This window comes from Grammomys surdaster, unplaced genomic scaffold, assembly GCF_004785775.1.
Source record: "Grammomys surdaster isolate TR1022 unplaced genomic scaffold, NIH_TR_1.0 149, whole genome shotgun sequence".
Classification (NCBI taxonomy): Eukaryota; Metazoa; Chordata; class Mammalia; order Rodentia; family Muridae; genus Grammomys; species Grammomys surdaster.
The window spans coordinates 13,417,008-13,437,005 of record NW_021604607.1 but is presented as its reverse complement, the minus strand read 5'-3'; the positions used below and the strand labels follow the sequence as shown (position 1 = coordinate 13,437,005).

The 19,998-nt window shown below is 39.8% G+C and overlaps 2 protein-coding genes across 4 annotated transcripts in view; one reads left to right on the top strand and one right to left on the bottom strand.

Moving 5' to 3' along the window:
- Arhgef33 (Rho guanine nucleotide exchange factor 33) overlaps positions 1-8,964 on the top strand; it is an 81,145-nt gene extending 72,181 nt beyond the window's left edge. The window contains exons 16-18 of one of the 2 annotated variants that reach the window (XM_028765139.1): positions 1,661-1,800; positions 6,612-6,686; positions 8,465-8,964. In XM_028765139.1, coding sequence (XP_028620972.1) covers positions 1,661-1,800; positions 6,612-6,663 — 192 coding nt within the window. In that variant the 3' untranslated portion in view covers positions 6,664-6,686; positions 8,465-8,964. The remainder of the gene's footprint in view (positions 1-1,660; positions 1,801-6,611; positions 6,687-8,464) is intronic. The other variant, XM_028765138.1, reaches the window with a different exon arrangement.
- A 3,893-nt stretch (positions 8,965-12,857) lies between these two features.
- The window catches only part of Sos1 (SOS Ras/Rac guanine nucleotide exchange factor 1), an 84,257-nt gene continuing 77,116 nt past the window's right edge, over positions 12,858-19,998 (bottom strand). For both annotated transcript variants that reach the window (XM_028765105.1, XM_028765106.1), the window contains 2 exons: positions 18,833-18,951; positions 12,858-17,811 (listed from right to left, as the gene is read on the bottom strand). In XM_028765105.1, the coding sequence (XP_028620938.1) occupies positions 17,320-17,811; positions 18,833-18,951 (611 nt within the window). In that variant the 3' untranslated portion in view covers positions 12,858-17,319. The remainder of the gene's footprint in view (positions 17,812-18,832; positions 18,952-19,998) is intronic.

Genomic DNA, 19,998 nt, shown 5'->3' with positions numbered 1-19,998 from the left:
GCTGTGAACAGACACCATGACCAAGGCAACCCTTAAAAGGACAACATTTCATTGGGGCTGGCTTACAGGTTCAGAGGTTCAGTCCATGATCATCAAGGTGGGAACATGGCAGCATTCAGGTATGATGTAGGAGGAGCTGAGAATTCTACTTCTTCATCTGAAGGCTACTAGCAGAATACTGGCTTCCAGGCAGCTAGGATGAGGGTCTTAAAGCCCACACCCACAGTGACACACCTATTTCAACAGGGCCACACCTTCTAATTGTGCCACTCCCTGGGTCAAGCATATACAAATGAAAGCATAGGGCTACTCAAAATTAAGCAGCTGCTTTTAGATTGTTTTTGAATCACATTCACTTCAATGTAAATATTCTGTTCATGTAGGATATGTTTGTGTACATACCTAACACATTCACATATATATATATATATATATATATATATATATACTTAAATATATGTGCACATGGTAATACATCCTCACATTAGAAATTAAACAAGTGCACAAAAATATCTTTATTTTTAATTGTACTCTAAATATGGACTGAGTTATATAAGTAGGTTCAAAGCATATTTATAATTTAGATATACCAGTTGATATTTCTCAACAGTTCTGACTTCTAACCCCATAAAATACAGAATTAGGAATACAACTTTAAAATTATGGTTACATTATTGAGCATCCTAATTTATCTGTTTTGTTAACAACAGTAACAAAACCCCTAAATATTAAATTTTCTTATTTTGTAGAAAGAGAAACATTTCCAACACTGCCAGGGGTTAAGTGTTGGCTTATTCAGCAAGACACAGCTGATGCCAGAACAAAGTTTATTCTCTATATTTATGGAAGCTATAGAGATGGCTCAGTGGTTAAGAGTACTGGCTGCTCTTCCAAAAAACCCAGGATCAATCCCCAGTATCTACATGGTGGCTCACAGCTATCTGTGACTCCAGTTCTGGGAGATCCAATGCCCTATTCTGTGGCCTCTGTAAGGCATGCATGTGGTACACAGAAACAGGCAAAGTACCCATACACATTAAAAGAAGAAGAAATAAAATAAAATAAAATACATTCATTGCTATTATGTATACCATGACAAGCATGTCGAGGTCAGAAAATGTACTGATTAATCTTTTATCAGCTTAGTAGAAACTAGAGTCATCTGGGAAGAAAAACTTAAACTGAGAAAATGCCTCCATCAGGTGGCTGGAGCCAGGCCTGTAGGGGCATTTTCTTGATTACTAATGGGTAGAGGAGGACCCAGTCCCAGGACCCAGGGTGTGGGTGGGTGGAGGGGTGCTGTCCTAGGCAGGTGTTCTAAATCAGTCTGAACAAACCTAGGAGGCCAGTGAGTACTGTTTCTCCATGGTTCCTGCTTCAGTTCCTGTCTCCAGGTTACTGCCCTGAGTTCCAGCCCTGCCTTCTCTCAGTGCTGCACTGTTACCTGGAAGTGTAATCTTTCCCAAGTTGCTTTTGGGTCGTGGCCTTTATTAATTACAGCAATAGAAAGCAAAGGAGGACAAAGGGCAACTTGTACGATCAGCTTTCTCCTGCCCCAGTTAGTCTTGGAAGTAGGAGAGGCAAAGCTAAAGAACTGTCCCACAGCCAGGGCAGATTTTTTGGAATAGAGTAAAATAGCATTCCTTTTTTGTCTTTTCAGGAGATGCACCTAGACGATGCCACCCGATTCTGTCCAAAGGAAGAAAGAGAGAGTGAACAGACTTCTTTCAGCGATCAGAATCCCAGGCCAGACCAGAAAGGGGGCTTTCGAAGCTCATTCCGCAAGCTCTTTAAAAAGAAGTGAGTAGCCCTTAGATAAAACAGTGCTGTAACCCATTTCCCTCTGACAGAAACCTGAGATTTAACAGTGATTGCTAAGTAGCCCATCATACACAACTGTTTTAAATTTAGTGTTTGTATCCAATTTCTGAACAGAAGCAAACTCAGCTCCCCTGCCACTTCTTAAAATCCTTCCTCCTCATTCTTAAAGTTGCTTTGAGAGGAGTTAACAGAAGGGCTTCCCTGGCAAATGAGTTGAGCAGGGTGTGATCCTTTCTGGGAGGAGCTGGGTGTGGAACGTGCTCTGCAGGCCTCACAGCCTTCTGCCCTCAGGGGCCTCATCATCCACAGTATTGACAACTCTGTAAGGGCTTTCCCTGACCGATGAATTTTTTCAGGCCCTATTGACGACTTTCAGAGTATCCATATTAGATGGGAAACAAAAGATACCCCTGCCTTATTCTTCCTTATTCTGCCTTACTGTTGCATGAAGCATTACTACCGCAGGCGTTTTGGCCAGTGTCATGTTGCAGACTGGGAGGTAGGGCCAGGCCCCAGTAAGGGAGATGTGACCCCCACCCCCAAGTGATTCAGCAGTTCAGCCTTTGCCTGCCTGGGTGGCTGCTGTTTGCACTGCCACTGGTCCTTAGACCTGCCTTCCTCTCCCTTAGGGAGATCTGCTTGCTATTTACTTCCTCTTATTAGAGATCATTTTAAGTAGTTTTCAATCTCAAGTCTATTTTTCAATTATTAGAAAAACTAAATGAAGATGTTATTGTTGCCTTTGGAAATTTACTGGGAAATCACTTTCTCCTTTAAGGTAGAGTTACTGGTTGATTTAGATACTGGTCTTGATAGAAGAAGTGGAGAAAGCCTGCAGTTGGCCTTCTTTTTTTAATGATTTGTCTAATTCTCCTGCAGTGGGAGGGTGATGTTGAGATTAGTGGGTATCTGATTGTTGGTCCTTGCCTGTTGTTACTAGAAGGAGGAGGAAGAGGAAAGAAGAACACCGGTTCTACAGTTAACCACAGCCCTACAGTCTCCTTCCATGCAGTTAACCACAGCCCTACAGTCTCCTTCCAGTTTTGCTAGGCAACCTAACGCATGCATGACTGTTGATGGACCCTCCAACCACTTTATATAGGGGTTGAGGCTTAAGAACTGTTTTCTCCCTCTCTAGGATTGTGGATATAGGCTTTTCTTGGTCTATAACTGCTAATGACATGACCAGGAAGAAACAGACAGCTTGCCAGTCTGAACTTGGGGTTTAGGTTCTAAATCCTTTGAGAAACTCAAAACTCCTAAGGATATACACTCCTTGAGTCTGTTGGATAATTTTTCAGTCATTAAGATTCCCCAAAGAAACAACCATTTATAGTGTCACCTACTACCATTTATAGTGACTGAGCACTAGCTGTTGGAAAATAATTGGCAACAGATCTACCATTGTTTCCTTTACAAATTCCTGATTATCAAAGAGATTTTTTTTTTAAAGCCCTATCAGTCATACAAGGCACAGAGAGATTTGCCCCTTTATATCTGGGAGCAGCACTAGCCAAAGTGAGGAGGAGGAGCACCCTAAAAATGTACCTTCCTGGAACTGTCAAACTCGGGGGAGAATTAGTGGGTTGTCTGAAATAGAAGCTAGATGATCCTAGCTGAGTTCTCTGAAAAATATCCCACACTGGGTGGGAGATTGCTCAAGAAATTAGAGTCTTTTGTAGTATGTATATTTGCTTTATTTATACTTTGACTTTATTGTAGCTCAGTCTGAGTAGTCACTTAGTTATACTGCCCAAAACAAGAAATGAATGTACTGCTGGGCCTATAATTTTAAATATTATAGAAGGCCAGGTTTTAATCTTTCTCTAGCTCCCTGCCCCCATGGACCTTGGTATAATGCAGATGACTTGATCTCCAGATTCATGCTGGTTAGTTGCCTTCAGTCCTCCGGCAATGTTGGATGTGTTTCTTAGGGAAGAGGTCAGTGGATTCTCTTAGTCCTTTCTTAGATCAGTCTGCATTAGTCACATCACTATCAACAGTAATGGCACTGTCCTTTGTATTTGGAATGTGAAGTATTTTCTGAGTAGAGGGGAAGGTGGAGTCACTGTCTTCCTCTGGCAGGTTTTCCCAGCTTAGAAGATGTGGTCTAGAACAGTCAGCACTGTGCAGGTAGTCTTACTACAGCTTTGTGCTTAGGAAGTCCTTGGTGAGTGGCAAGGGTTAAAGAAGCAAGTTAAACAGCTTCTTTTGGCACTGTCATCTAAAGACCATGGAAAGTCTATTAGGGAGCACACTTCTGCATGGTATTCCAGACAGAAGGGCTTGTGCCTTTAACTCAGATGTGAATTCACCATTCATGTATGTGAGCACAGTTCCAGACATACATATAGGATCATGAATGTCATGGTCCCAGCCACTGCACAGGAACTTGCACTCTCAACCCAGGAATATGTAGGATGAAAGATAAACTATCCCTTCTAGAGGATTCTATATGTAGATTATTAATGACTTAAACCTAGATTATTGTAAAAAGTACAGGTAGAAAAACGTCAAACCATTTTGTGTGTCAGGAAGTCCATTGGCAGCAAGCCCAGTGACCATAAGTAGCTAAACCTAGGTACTAGAGTCACTCCAGAGTCTGGCTTTGCAGGAGAGCCACCGTGTCATGCTTGGGGCTTGCTGCCTCCCTCCCCTAATGCCTTCTGAGGTTCGGTCCTCTCTACACTGACACACTTTTTGTTCCATAGGGGCTTGTTTGGCTGGTGGCCCCACACACCCAGAGTGCTGCTTCGGGATGAAGCTAGGCATGGAACCAGATGCAACAGAAAACCTGAGAAAGGGTTCTCTTCCCTCTGAGGCTGGGAGGGCCGAATGCTCATGCCCACAAGGATTCAAAAGGCAGAGTCAAGTTGACATCATTAAAAATATTCTGAAAAAGTGCCCACGATATTTGAGGAAAAGGGTAACCCTTTTATTGTTTCCATCTCGGGCACATTTTCCCTGGGTAGATACCAGGTCATAGATCCCTGAAAGCTGCACAGCGCTGGTCAGAAATGAAGTCTGCTCACTTAGAGTCTGAGAATGTTAAATGACTTTACACATTTTAAATGTGATTCTTAGATGATAGGGACAGACCTGATAGGAAAAGCTAATGCTTGACTGAATCCTTCCCTCCTCCCTTAGAGTAAGATGAACGATAAACTGTCCCCTAGAAGAGTATATATGAACCCTGTCAAAGTCTTAAACCCAGACTGTCATCAAAGCTGAGGCAGATGCTTTTGCATCTTTATGTATAACTCTTATTCTTGGGTAAGTGGATACTCTGAGCTGGGCAGAGCGGTGGGGGAGAACATGTAAAACAGGGGAGCAGAGGGCAGAGACAGAGCCTCCACTTTTTAGTGTTCATTTTGAGGGCAGTAGAGGATAAAGAATATGGCCTCTTAATGCTGATTATATTTTTTCACCCTTTCTTTTCCTTTTTAGTACTTTGTAATTTATACTATTATTTCTAGTACAGTTATCATACTCCCTCCTCCAATGGCATCAAATCTATTTCATTTACACATGGTCAGGAGTACTTCTGCAGCTTATACATTCGATTGTCAGTGAGGCCTTTTTTGTTTGGTGTCTTCTCACAGTTTTTGAATATGCTTCCCTGTGGAACAGAGCGTAGAACAGAAAGCAGAACTCTAAAAATCAGTTGGTTCCTTCGTATTTATTTCCTCTACCTCCTAACACCCACCCCAAGCCCACTCTTCCTTTTATCACTTTGTAGTTTGATCACATCTCATTTAGTTTCCTTATGTCAATTTCAAATTCAAGAGGGGAGGGTTTCAAAGGATGAGAGATTTAGATTACCAGCTCTGATTGTTAGTGCTTCTCAGTAGGTCGTCCAGAGTCAGTTATTTACCTGTCATTAGTGTTCTAGGTTCTGCCTAGCACAAAACAAGTACAACTAGCTCCTGCCCATTTGAAGCTCATAGTTAAATGTAAGGGTAGCATAGCTGCAAGTTATAGTGTACAGCACATATTAAGAGAGTGCTTACTCACCACCCTGTGAGTGCCACGGTTGGCTTACCTTTTTCACTAGTAGGACAGGTGCTTCTCCATCTCCTCCAGTCCTCTTCATCGGAAAGCCCTAACTCTTTCAGAGAACCAAGTCTTTCTCTGCTGGAGATTCTGGGCACTTAATTAGACCTCCCTTCCCCACTCCAGTATTTTCAGTTATCTGTTGCAAAATTGTACTTATTGACCTACCCAGCTTGCAGTTTTCTTTTTCGCTGTCATTTGAAGGAAGATTAGTAACAGATCCATTCTGTTTCTGTCCATTTCCATTTCTGTCAAATGATTGGATAACAATGTGTTGGAATATATTGGCAGCCATTGTACCCTTCCCAGAGAGTTCCTGCTTGTCCCTTTAGTATCTGCTTAGATGTGCCGGGCAGCCTGCCGAAATCACAAAGAAAGGGAATAAAAGAGAAACACACTATCTCTTTCTCCTAGATTCTGCAGGGTTTTTTCCCTACTTATTTACACCTATACCTTTGGGCAAGTCCAGGTATACCTATAGTATGAGAATTATAAAAGTCAGCTAAAATTGTCTTTTAAAAGGTGAGAATGAGCTTGGAATTGTTGCTACAATAGAATTCTGTATTTTGAAAACAATTAGTAAGTTAGCCACTAATTACTTAGTAATTAATATTCAGAAATGTAGACATTTGTACTGGAAACAAAGGGAAGGTACATTTTGTAAGAAGAGCAGTTAAAAAAAAAGTCTGAGCTGAGTTTGTGGAAACTAGACAGGGCGATTTTGGCATTTGTTTCAGAAATGGGAACTCAACTGGTGAAGATTTCTGTGGTCCTTGGGGCTGGTGGTGACATCAGAGCTTTCCCATTTCCAGGTAAACTCCAAACAGTTGCATGTGGGAACCTGAAAGTATGACATGTTGGGCTTTGGAGAGATCAGATGTAAGTAAGAGGGAATATGTGAGGTGAAGGTTTTCGTTGTAGACTAATGACTTCGTTGAGAAATCTTCATGAGGAAAAACAATTGAGAATAGACAGGAATTGAACTCCTGCTCCCTGTTCTAAGCCAGAAGGAAGTGCTTCTAGGCTCCCACATAGCAGAAGATAGGGAAAGAATGGCTAGCCAGGATGTAATTTACTAACATTTGGGGCACAACTATGCCAACCAGGGGTGATCTCAACTGGAGGGAGGCAGGAGTTCTGAGAGCTGAAAGCAAGCCTGGAGTTTTAGGGAAGTTGTGAGTCTGTTTCTAGGGAGTTTAGGCTGATTCTTGCAAAGAGTTTACCCTACCCAGATACTTTTTTATCTCATGAGTACCCAGGTGTACTGAAGCTGAGAGAAAACTTTTTCTCTGTTAGGATATAGTGGGAAAGTATTCCTTTCTAACCAGAAGTAAAAGCATGCTAGGTAGCTATGGCTTCATTTCTGTTATCAAATTGAAAAATAAAAATATCTAGTCCATTTATCAGGTTTTCAGATATCTTTAGTGTTTCCCTAGGGCCAGCCAGTATTTTTACTTGAAGGATAGAAAAGGATGCTTGAATTCTTCCCAATAAACTCAGTAAATACAGATTCATAATTAAAAGCAATAATTATTAATAAAAAGGACTTGGGCTGGGGATACATTGCAGTAGAGCACTTGCCTTGTGTGTGAGGGACCCTGTGGTGGATCCCCTGACCATCAAAGTAGAACCAAATAAAGCACTCTCCCACATACAAAAAAAAAAAAAAGCAACCACCAGAAATCTCCCCAAACAAACAAGGACACAAAAATAGTGTACGGATGACAGTGAAAGAACTCAGAGGCAAATTACCCTGCGCTTGTGTTTAGGGAAAGCATGCCTGATGCAGTGTATGGAGACATTGTTCACTTCAACAGGAGCTTTGGAACATCGCTTTCATACATTCGAAGTAGGACTCCGATGTTGGTTCTTGGTTACCGGGCTACTTTTACCCATTCAAGCTCAGAGTTTAAATTAGTTAGAGGGCTTCAGTCTAGTTGTACAAGAGATTATTTCCAGAAAGCCTCCTCCCTCTAGGGACTTCTGACATGAACAGACTGGAGAAGGTACAGATGTGGAATGGATTGTCTAACTGGCTTAACCAAGAGAAAGGAAGAATGCACCCTCGACTGGGCACTCAAATGGACTGAGCTGACTATTGATTAGTCTTGGTTTCCTTTGTGGTGGTTGAGACAACTGTACTGATTTCTGCATTCTACCAAATGTAGCATATATGTGTGGTTGGTTTCAATAAATCTTTCCTTTAAAAATGAAAACAAGCAAAAGCAAGAGTTTGTAATGTGATGTCTAGATTAAGCAAGGGCCCCTGATGACCATTTCAATATAAGGGCCTTGGTAACCTGTGGAGTAGTTATATTTTTGAGCCTTTTTCCTGCTGTAGTTGGTTTACACAGTAACTTACACTGACGTATGTAGTTGTCACAGTAGTCCCCATGGAGCATTAGAGAGAGGTTCTGTGTGTTCACTGCAAAGTTTAGATACACATATCTTAAGTTTTGAAATCCAGGGGAGTAAAAAATGATTCCAGCTCTAGGAGGCAACTGTTTTACAAATGCAAAACAATTTGGATAGATAAAATACTTGAAAACAATTAAAACCAAATCAACCTGTACTTTATCTGTGTGCTGAGATTTTAGGTCCAGTGGATCAGAATACAGGGAAAAAACTAATGAGAACCCCTCAATGGATCCTTCACCCACCAAACAAGATTTCTTCAGAAACCGACTTGCTCTTGCAAATGACCTTGACCAAGGAACAGCTGTGTAAATACATTTACAGTTGTATTGTCAAGTGGTAAGAGGAGGGTAAAAGCTTGTATATATCTCTGCAGGAATATATATATACATATATATATATATATATATCTCAATGTATAAATCCCTAAGGAGAACTAATATAAATATTTACATATGAAACTAAATCAACATAGAAGATACAGAAGAGATGACGTTTAGTCTATGTTAAGACTTGGCTTTATGAACCTCAACACTTGGGAAAAGGGACATGAAGACTTTCCACATCACTACAGAAAAAAATTACTAAATTTGGAGGAAAATAAATGTTTGTAAGAACAAAAACTTGCACCTTGAAGTCATTCCCCAAGTATAATACTAAACATGTTCATTTTTAGCATGGATGTGAATTTTGTGCTTCCTAGGAATTTTAATGCATAGTTCGTGAACTCATCGCGCTGTGCTTAGATTAGAACACTCTATGTGAGCGTCCAGTTGTGTCTTGCTTCATATCTTTCCAGACCTCAAGGCATAATATATCATCCTTTAAGGCATAGGGTTAACAGAACTGAATTTTATATGTACAAATCAGAGTTCTAAAGAATTTGTCCTTAAAATATGACTTAGAAGCTTCAAAATTTAAAGATGCCATGCTCTCCAACTTGTTCTATGGTTATGAAAATCAGTAAAGAGAACAGGGATGGGGCCAAAGACAACGAAATATTTTCCTTGTGTGGGCTGTGTTGGAGACTGCAACAATCATAGATCCTGTGGATCTCATGTGTGTTAGATCCACCCAAGCCCAGATAGACCAGGAGGAGAAGAGCACTGACTTAGCTACATCCTCTTTCCAAGGCTTTGCACCCAGGGTCTAGGGCATGCCAGGCAAGTGCTCAGCCACTGAACTACATCCCCAGCCCTAAAACTTTCCTTTAATTTAGACTGAAGCTGACCCCAGCACCAGTTCTTTAATGGTCATGTTTATACAGTGGTTACTACAAACACATGTCAGAATGAAAACTCAGGGATGTACTACTCAAGTCTCCTAGGAGGTAATAAAGAGAAGCTTTTATAGCCCAAGTAGAGGACTTAGTCCTACGTGAGTAAGGCCTACTAGCTCTGGAGTAATAAAGTATGCTGTTGAACCTAGACATGCCCCAGATGGCCAGCATCCTTTTTCTTGATCGACCCCATACATCAGACATCAGAGTTATAACAGGAAGAAACAAAACAGAGGTTTAACCCATTTGATTCCATCATTGGCAGGCAGTTGCCTAAACACAGTGTTAGTATTCACACTGATCGCTTCAGACAGTACTTCTGTAAGAACGAACTGTTGGGGATTTCTTTTTTAAGTATTACAACTTTCTCCCTGTTCAGTGATTAAGTGGGACCACACCTTTTAGCATACAATTAAATGTGAAACATGTAAAGTATTACTACCAAATTTTTGGAGTAACTAAGGTTTTTATTTCCTGGAGTTTAATAGACCACTGAAATCAGGTTTTTATCAGGCTAAAATTGTTCTGGGCAGTGTTTAAAAGCACAATGCCAAACCACCCGGACATGGAGAGTGAAAAAACTAAACTATGAACAAAAATAAGAATTCTCTTCCTGTCATAACCTGCTTATCATCAAAATAGTAGGGTACTAGAAAGTTTTAAAATATTATATGCCTCTCAGATTTTATTTTGATAGCACACCCCATCTCTATTCACAGACCACCATTGTATATTATTAAATTAATAGTAATGTTGCCAATCTGGGTCCCTATTTCCTGTTAACTGGACCCTGGATGAGTGCAGTTCTAACTACCTCTAAGCACTCCTGCTTCCCATATCCCTAGCATGTCCATATTACCAAACGCAGTTTAATGAAACTCAGCTCTTGTCTAGCCTCAGATTCCCAAGTCTTCAACATAACAGTTTAGGGTCACTCTCTAACAGGGCTTCTAGGTTTCTGACTGTTTGTGGTTCTGCATAAACTAATGTCAACTAAACTGGGCTTTTCCCTTTGCCAGTAAGCCATGCACTGTCCAGCTCAGCCCTGCTTCCAGTTACCCTTGCTCTGGCTCCTCCTGCTGAGCTGATCCTTAGGATCCAGGCTAAGCCCTGATTTTTCTGAGATCCTGTGTGGTGCAACTATTTCATCTTTTGATATTTGTCGTACTTCCTATTAAGAAAGCAAGTCCTCTCGAGGGCTAGACTGCTTTTTTCTGTGCTTCACAAATCACTTCCGCTTTGCTCATGGTCGAACTTCAGCGTCGTCAGCTCAGTCTCTCACATTTTTAAAGGAAAATGCCACTCAGAAAGGAGGTAAGACACAGTCATCTCCAGAGCCAGTTAAGGATACCGCACCATTCTCAAAAACTAAATAACTTTTCCGGTTACAAGAGAAATAGGTTATTCTTTTTTCTTCTGGCTCGTCTCATAATCTTTCTAGATAGCACTGTAAACTGAAAGGAGAGGTGGGGTCTTTAGTGACTTGTGATATTTGACATAATGATGAATTTGGGATGAAGTCAAGATGAGACAGTTGCTCTACCTCTCCAGCTCTCTGACCAGTGGTGTCTGCAGGAAATGATCAGGGTGATAGGCAGAAAGAAGCCACTTCACCAGAGATGCAGATTTTTCTACTAGGAGGTCCCAGTAGTCACTTTTGCAGCCTTGAAGGATCTACGTACAAGCCCAAGCAAGGAGCATCTTATTTCTCTGAGTTCAGAATTGGACTGTGGATTACAGTGCTAAGATTCTTTTGCTGGGCTATTTCATCTTGTGTTTAAGCTCATCCGAGATTGAAACTAGGTTGTTAGTGAAACTCCTGGAATGGAGTTCTGTGGTAGCTGATGGCTTACTGCTTCTCCACCTCGTCTTTCTTGTGTCATCTCAGTGATGACACTGTGGTTCCCAGATTCCAAGAACTGTTTCAGTTTCATTAGAGTGGGGTTATTTGGGGGCTTGGTCCACAGAGCTGCATTTAAGTTTACGTAGGCTGAGATTTTGTATTCCTAAATTTGTCACCTATGTAATAAGCAGTACATATTGTAATTTTATTAAAGTACAGGTGTACACATAAGTATTTCTTATTAACTGGCAAATTGATTTTATATTCAAGAAAAAAATCAGTTGCAAGCTCTTAAGAATGAATGACTAAATGTCTTAGATAACACAGGACAATAAAATTATCTAGTGTACATGCTAACTTTTTCACAAAACATTGCCATTAATAAGTTTCTATAAGAGCCCAAAACAGCAATGCTTCCAGTAAAGTTGGGATTCCTTGTCACACAGTGATTTAGAGACGGAAGCGCAGGACTTGTGGGTGCTAAGCATTCTTGGATTTGTGATTTCCTTTTGACTTAATTTGTCCGATTTACTTTTTGAATGTTCAAACTTGTATCTAAGCCTTTCCCACAGTATCTTCCCCACCTCAGTCAATGATAATCTTCATTCTTATTGCTCTGGCCCCAAACCTTGAAGTTGGCCTTGACAGTTCTGTGTTTTTTGATAGGATGTTCAGGCCGTAGTAAAGTGGGTGTTGTAATATGTTCCTAACTCAGCCCTTGCCCTCGATTCCACTCCATTGCTCTTGTCCAAACCATTTCTGTTGGACTTGCCTCCCTTTCCTGCTCTTACTGTAATTATTCTCCAGACACAGTGAGTGTAAAGTAGATCTTGTCATTCTTCACCTCAAACCTCTAAGTCAGTGCTTCTCACTCTTCTGAATGCTGCAACCCTTTAATATGCTGTGGTGACTCCCAGCCACAGAATTATTTTCATTGCTACTTCATAACTGTAATCTTGCTTCTGTTATGAAATGTAAATATCTGTGTTTTCCAGTCTTAGGTGACCCCTGTGAAAGGTCATTCAACTCCTCAGAGGAGTGGTGATGCACAGGTTGAGAAGTGTGGCTCTAAGGGCTCTTAGGATGACAACATGCAGGCATCCATGCTGGCCTTCCTCCAAGTACCAGGAGCACTGAGCTTTGGTCTCAGTCAGGACCTGACACACTCCTTTGCCTAGGCTTCACTTGCTTTGCTTCTTTGTTTGCTTCTCTCTCTCTGGTACAGGGGATGAGACCAGGGCTTCACTGTTAGCCAACAGCCTACCACTGAGCAGCACCCAACACTACTTACTTTGTTTTGAGACAGGTTCTAGGATGGCCTTGAACTCACTGTTGCCCAGGTGTGCCTTGAATTATATCCTGACAGTCTGCTGAGTAGCTGGGCTCACAGAGCTGTACCACCAGGCCTGGCTTGCCTTTATTTTGAAATAAATGGACTGAATCTAATAATCATTTAATATTTTTATTTTATGGTATACTTTGAGTGACTCTGTATTTACAAAGTTCTTTAGATACAACCATAAGCTCTTTCATGCCAAACTGTAAAGGACTTGTAAAGTCGGTCTTCCCGACACCAGCTAGTTGCATCACCTAAGCACATTCTTTTGGAAATGTAACTGCCCTCTGAAACTTCATCCTGTGTATACCCAAAGGCCAACCTATCTACCTGTTACAAATGTAAGTTAAATTAGAATCACTAACAACTTCAAAATACTGCCTTTTGAAATAATGCATGCAAAATAACACACTTGTAGGCTATATAAGGTATTTTTCTTTATTATTTTTCAATTTATCTTAGTAATGCCAGAAAAATAACAGCCATTATTTTCACTTTAACGCAAACCAAATATTGCTGCACATAGAATACAAAGATCACCTACAAACATGGTTAGGTACAAAGGCCATTAGTAGATGGACAGACCACACTTTGTTCTTACATCAAAGTCAGACTCACAGAGCAGTTTTTTAACAATCATTTCAGCAAATAACAGTGCTCCTAAACAAAGGCAAATACACATATATACACAGACACATCACAACTAAAATTATACATGTCACTTTGACAAACAAATTCTCTGGTGATTTCACCAGGTATTTGTCTCCTCAAGTCCCCTGCCCTATTCCCGTCCCCAAATTCTGACTTGATTTGAAGAAAAAAAATTAGAGATGTTTTTAATTAAAGGCACATTTGGCAGCTACTGAAGGAGACGTGCATCTATCTGCACAGGTGCACTCTAGACCACACCATGTACAACTTGCATCTTCTGGTATCTTGGTTCTTTGAGTGGCAGGCCAGTGTGACCTACCTTAAGCTAACTTGCTTTGTAATTTTTCAGCAACTGGCTACTTAATGCACTATGTTTATTAACGGCAAAGGGAAATTTGCTCACAGTTGACAGAAAATGCACTTTATGGTGTCAAAAATGGAAAATAAGGCATGAAACTTACAAAAGAACTTACAAGTGTTTTATGTTTAGATTTATGTAGAGTTCATGCTTTTTTTTCTTAACTAGAACTCAGAGTATTTCATTGGCTTATGTATAAGGGACTATGCAATTATTTTTAAAAGTTAGTAGTGTTTCAAATGAAAAAAAAAAGTGAATAAAGTCATTGCTTTCCTTCACATTTTACTGCACAGTTCTCTTTCAGCCAAACTGAAAGTAACCTTGTGATGTGTATTTACTGGTAAAGATTAATATGGAATACACAGAACCTGCACCTGTACAGCAGGCACACAACAGAGATGGAAAAGCATGCAAACCCATCCAGCAGCAGAAAACCAGGAATAAATAGTTGCCTTGGTTTTGAATAGGAAGAGAGGGTAGAGAAGATTTTCTTCTGTATGTACTCTAGCTAGGACATCCCCATTTGTCTTCCAGAACTACCAAATATTCCTAATTTAAGCCATTAAGATAATGAAGTAACGTGAGCAAAACTTAATTAAAAGATCATTATGATAAATACTACTTTGGGTTTGCATTAAGGAAGAATTTGGAATCATAGTATAGCCTCTAACTCAAACACTACTTAAGTAGACTGTTCTGCCGATTGTTTTTATTTGTTATTCCTTTGGCTCAACTCAGATCCATTAAAACATTGAGTTGGAGAATAGTAACTTACTAAACTCACAATTTGACGCTCAACAGCCTTTATTTAAGCAAAAAATTTCAATTAGGCAAATTTTCAGTATTTGTCATTTGTGGTCTTCAAACACATTTGAAGGAGTAAAAAAAAAATAAATATCCTGTCTTAATAATTTAAGACAGTACTTTTCTGTCCCTGTTTTTCAAAGTGCTTAGCTGTGAAAAAGCATTTCTAGTATATTGGCAATGATCTACCAAGAGGAACTCCTTATACTTTGTGAGCCAAGGATAAGAAAACATTTGCTGACACTTTGATTTCTGGAAGAAATGTCCCATATTTGGGAACATAGTTAAGCAAGTTTTGCTGCACTGGCTGCCTTGTAGTATCCTGAATTCAGATGCAGTTCTTAATGGTGCATTTGTCTTCTGCCACTTCTTATCCCTGAAGAAGTACATTTTAGTTATGACTAAGGATAAACCTGCCAGCCAGATAATGGTTCACAAAAGAATAAAGCTTTCTCACCTTCTCAGAGCATCCAGTTAGAGTTTTCAAAATCAGTTACTGCTGCAGAAAATATTTTTGCCAAAATGTTATATTGGAGAATAAAAATATCCTCATCTATGATGCATATAAAATGACTGCATGGTGAAGTGGTCTCCTAGAACAGTGGGATAGAGAATGGTTCCCTTTGGGAGAAATATAGTTAACTCCAGATCTGAGCTCTCCTTCCTTCCCTTGTTGGCTCATGCAGACTGAAAGGGGCCATCACCTTGTTGAAGGCAGCATTTGCCACAGAGATACTGAATGGGTTCCTAATGTTGCCTTTCTTAAGATTCTCATTTGAAGTAAGGACGGGATCATCAGTGACCAATAAGCCATGGGAAATTCTAAGGACAGTTAGGCTGGTCTAAAAAGTCATGGGAGATTTGGGGATGTTGCATTACAGTCATACGGAACAGCATTAGTAAGTATGCTTAGCTATTTTTGTTCAGTGAACGGCCTAATGGACACTTTGCAACCAAGGGATTTGAAATTAATTTTTGAGGACTCTTTTAAAAAAGGAGACCTTTTACAAAGAGAAAAATGGCTACCATAGCTGAGTGAAAATGAATCAACTCTAACAAACTAGATGGACTGCCTCATGATGATACAATTCATGTTCTTCTGATCTTAGAAGACTATACGCTGCACTACCAAGATGTACATTTAATGCGCTAATAAATACTAAGTTGCCACTACAATGCAGCACAGTTAAGAGAATTACTGAAATGCTGCTTCATTACTGAGGACACATACACATAGTGATGACTGTTGAAGAATGGAATGCTACACAGTTCACAGACATAATGGAGAATAAGAAAACGTTTTCTCTTCAAGTTGCATGCATTTCAATCACAGTATTTGTTAGACTCAGAAGAGCAGTACAAGGCTTCATGAATCATCATGTGGTATTAAGGATGCAGGTAGATACTCTAAGGAGAAGCTCTGATGGAACTGAAGATCTTAAGCAAAGTAGAATGTTCAATATAAATCTTCACAAATATGTATAGTTGCTCAAGAAATTTTAAAAAGCTGCAAGGTTCTGCTTAAAAGATGCCTATCCCATTTTAAGCCAGTATTTCCCTTCACGCCAAACTCCAACTTGAGATTATTTTGTAAGAACTAGACACCCGGGTACCACCACATGTGCTTTTATACTTAGTGTTTGTATGTTTTTCAACCCAAAGAAATAAGAATCAACCATTTTCTCCATATAATAATTTAATATATGCCGGCCAAACAAAGTAATTTATCTTTAATTAAATAAAAACAGACCTGTCCAGGTATATTATATAACATTCACTATATACACATGATTTAGGCAATGCAAGGTAATTCTAGGTATGCTAACTACTCAACTATTAGTAAAACATGAAAGGTGTCAGGGAGGCCCAGAGAGTGCTCTTGTTCACATTGGGTGCCTACGTATCTGTGTACGGTTAGAGGGACAGCCACGAGCCAGGACATATATTACCAGTAAACTTCTGTGGGACAAAGGGGCTGGGGGATGACAGTCTAGCATAGATTAACAGTCTCTTAAGTGTAAATAGTATACTTGACAGTTACATTTTAAAATGTTCTTCTTCCATCATATTAATGACATGAAATTTTTTGTTTGAAGGCAACACCACTACATTTTGTTTGTGAGTGGGGGTAGGTAGGGAATGTTCTTAAAATTGACATAACTATATTCTTAAAACAATAACAATAACAAAAAGTACCTCTTTGGTGAAGCCTCGGTACCCATTCAGTTCACTGTAATAATCTGTAAACAGGACTGTAGTACAGCGCTGGGCCTTGATTTCAGCAAGGTCAGGCACCACAGCCTTTTCTCACAGTCCTCTGAAGTAGAAGAGGAAAGCAAAGGAAAACAAAGGAGGAGGAGAAGATCCCTGTTTAAGGTTTTTTAAAAGTGCATAATATTTTGAATTACAAAAACTGTCAACATATGGGCTTGTCGGACATTAGACTGTTTTCCATCCCTTTAATGATAAAGATCATTCACAATATGAGGACTCCTGCCTATTGGCCAGAAAAGTCCCTTCACGTGGTTTCCAGGTGCAATCAGTTGTCCAATTCCTCTAGGTCAGTCTCCACATTCTAAGGTGGAATACCATTTTATTTCATAATTCCACATAGGTTAACACTCATTGCCCTATACTACATCTTGAAGTAGAGTCCTTAGTGTCTGGAGTTCTCATTTGAACTCCTCAGTGCTGGCATGTTCAGTGCATCCATTGCCAGCAATGGATTTGGGGCTAGGAAACTGTCCCAGCTTAAGAACTCAGGAAGAATGGGCATTCTCCAGCAGTGGTGGTCCATCTCTATGCATGGATGGGTGTGTGTGCTCCCTTTTGTAAGTTTTTGGAGGGAGTTTGGGGATAAGTTGAGAAGTGCTTTGTCGTGGAGGAATAGGAGGCCCAGCAATGGAATGGAGGTCCACTTCCTGTGTCAGTGGTGGTGATGGCAGATGCCTTCTCGTGCCATGAGGAGAAGGGGTTTGAGGAGGTGGCGGGGTAAAGGGGGATGGGCTGTTTGGGAAGAAGGCATTGCCATGATCACTCTTTTTGCCCAAAGGGGGAGGTTGGAGATGTAATGGCGAGCTTGAGAAAACATCAGGTGTCCTCACAGGTTCCCGTGGTGGTAACAAGGGAGGGCTTTCAGGAGGATCTGATACAGAGGTCCGATCTGATATTGAATATCGTGGTGAATAGGCTTTTGATGTGGGTTGCCTAGGAGGAATAGCTGGGGGGCTGTCCAAGTGCTTAGACATAATCTAACAAATGAAAAAGAATAGAACATGTTAATTTCATTTGGAGAGCACCATAAATATATTAAGTTAACTTGGAATTTTCAGACATGCTGCTGCAGAACTTTGGGATGGAATGTGGAGTTTTACCATATGTGTTAATCAAGATGGTCTGTCCATTCTTAGGGGCAAAAAAGAAACTAATTCTGTCAAGATTAGTCAAAAGTCTGTTGTTTACTACTGACCACCTACCACACAATACACAATTCTAATTTAGCATAAACCATCCATTATTTTTTTTGGTAGTGCTAAAGATTAAGGCAGTGTACATATTAGGCAAACAAACAACCATAGCCCTAATTGTTAAGTTTTAAATGTACTGTATTAATGTTTCATGAAATCTACATGATCTTGACTTATTCTGCTGCTTCTATTCTCTGGGTTGCTTAAGACCAAATAGAATTATTGAATAACTTGGAAAATAAACAATAAAAGGTGGAAATTTAAACAGGCAGGAAGCTTAGTTATGAGTCCTTAGGATCTCTTTAACCTAGAATTTAAGTCTCTCCCTATCTGGCTCAGAGAATAACCTTCAGCAGACACTCAGTACAGTTTCATTATCATATACCTACCTTCACACAAACTCTACACTGTGTCTGCATGCACACACACACTCACACGTTTTAAAAGAACGGCATGAGGGCTGAAGCAATGGCTCAGCTGTGAAGACAAGGCTCACAAGCAAACTATACAAGAACTACACAAGGCCAAGTGACTGTTTGTCATCTTGTAGATAAGTCTTGGTTTTCTCTTGGTAATGTTCATAGCTTTAAACTTAATAGGGGTTTGCATGCATCCCCTATAACTACCTTTATAGGAAAAAGACATAAACATCTTGCATGATAAATTTATACTTAATTTTTGAACTATTAAACCTAAGTACTTTGAGATACTAGCCTATCCCAGCAAGATATAGACTTGACATTAACAGCTGACACACCTATAAAGATTATAGTTTCCAGATAACCAGTGCTTTGTGTAAATTTACCTTGGATGGGGAGGATTCCGCTGGGGCAGACTCTGGCCGTCTTCGAGGGGGAACAGGAGGGGGAACAGGCATTTCGTCAGTGCCCTTGGATAAACTTATAGATGAGACTGAAGCAGATCCTGTAGTGTGTTAATTTAAAAAAAAATATGGAACTTTTATTTCATTTATTACTCTTGAAAAGACTTAGATGGAAACTGTACTGACTAAAAGAAATGTGTTAAACTACCAAAGCAGTTTAATAAACCAATAACTAGTACGATCCCATTCATTAAAATAAACTGCTATAAAACTATGCAGATATTTCCTAGCAATTTTTTTTTTAAGAAAAAGCTGCCTAAAATAGTAGGGGGCTTTTGTTGTTGTTGTTTTTTGAACTTTTTGAACACAATAGTACTACCATTGTTAATGTTAATCTATAATTGGAATTTTTAATTGGGTCTAATTTTCAGATTTCTGTTGGAAAGGTAATTTGAAAAAAATCTTTGAAATGGTCTTTTTTTTTTTTTTTTTAAACTGTGGTAGGTTCCTTTTTTCTCTAGTTTTATTGCTCTGAACATGCTGTGTCCAGACTAGATCGTTTCTAGGAACACTCTCTGATCTTGCAGTGTTGTGTCTCTTATATGATACACAGGAGAGAAGCTGCTGCTTCCTGAGGCCTATTCACATTTTGCTTGGGTCCAGACTCCCCTTAGCATATAAACAAAATCAGAATCATCACATCTAATCCAAAAGCTTTAACCGTGATGAAACTATTTAGAATCACGGGGCAAGGGTGCTCTGACAGTGAAAACAGGAACTGTTCTAAAATCTAGTGATCCTGAGGTAAAACCAAAGTGATGAGATGCATAGAAGAGTTATGTAAAACCAAACCTGCCTTAGCGACACTTAGTGATGAAGGCATAATGCAAGCCTCAATACTTATGCTTTGAAAGACAACTTACGCTGCCGTTAGTTTATAAACTATACAAACAATAAAAAATGATGTACTTGGCACGCTTCTTTTTAACTCCTTTAAGCATTCTGCCCCCACCATTAATATGTTATAACAGAAGAGAACGTAAGAGTATTTTGTGCACTTATATCCAAATGGTCAACATTGTGTTTGTGTGTGTATGTGTGTGTGTGTGTCTGTGTTTGTGTGCACGTGCATGTGTGCAAGCCAGAGG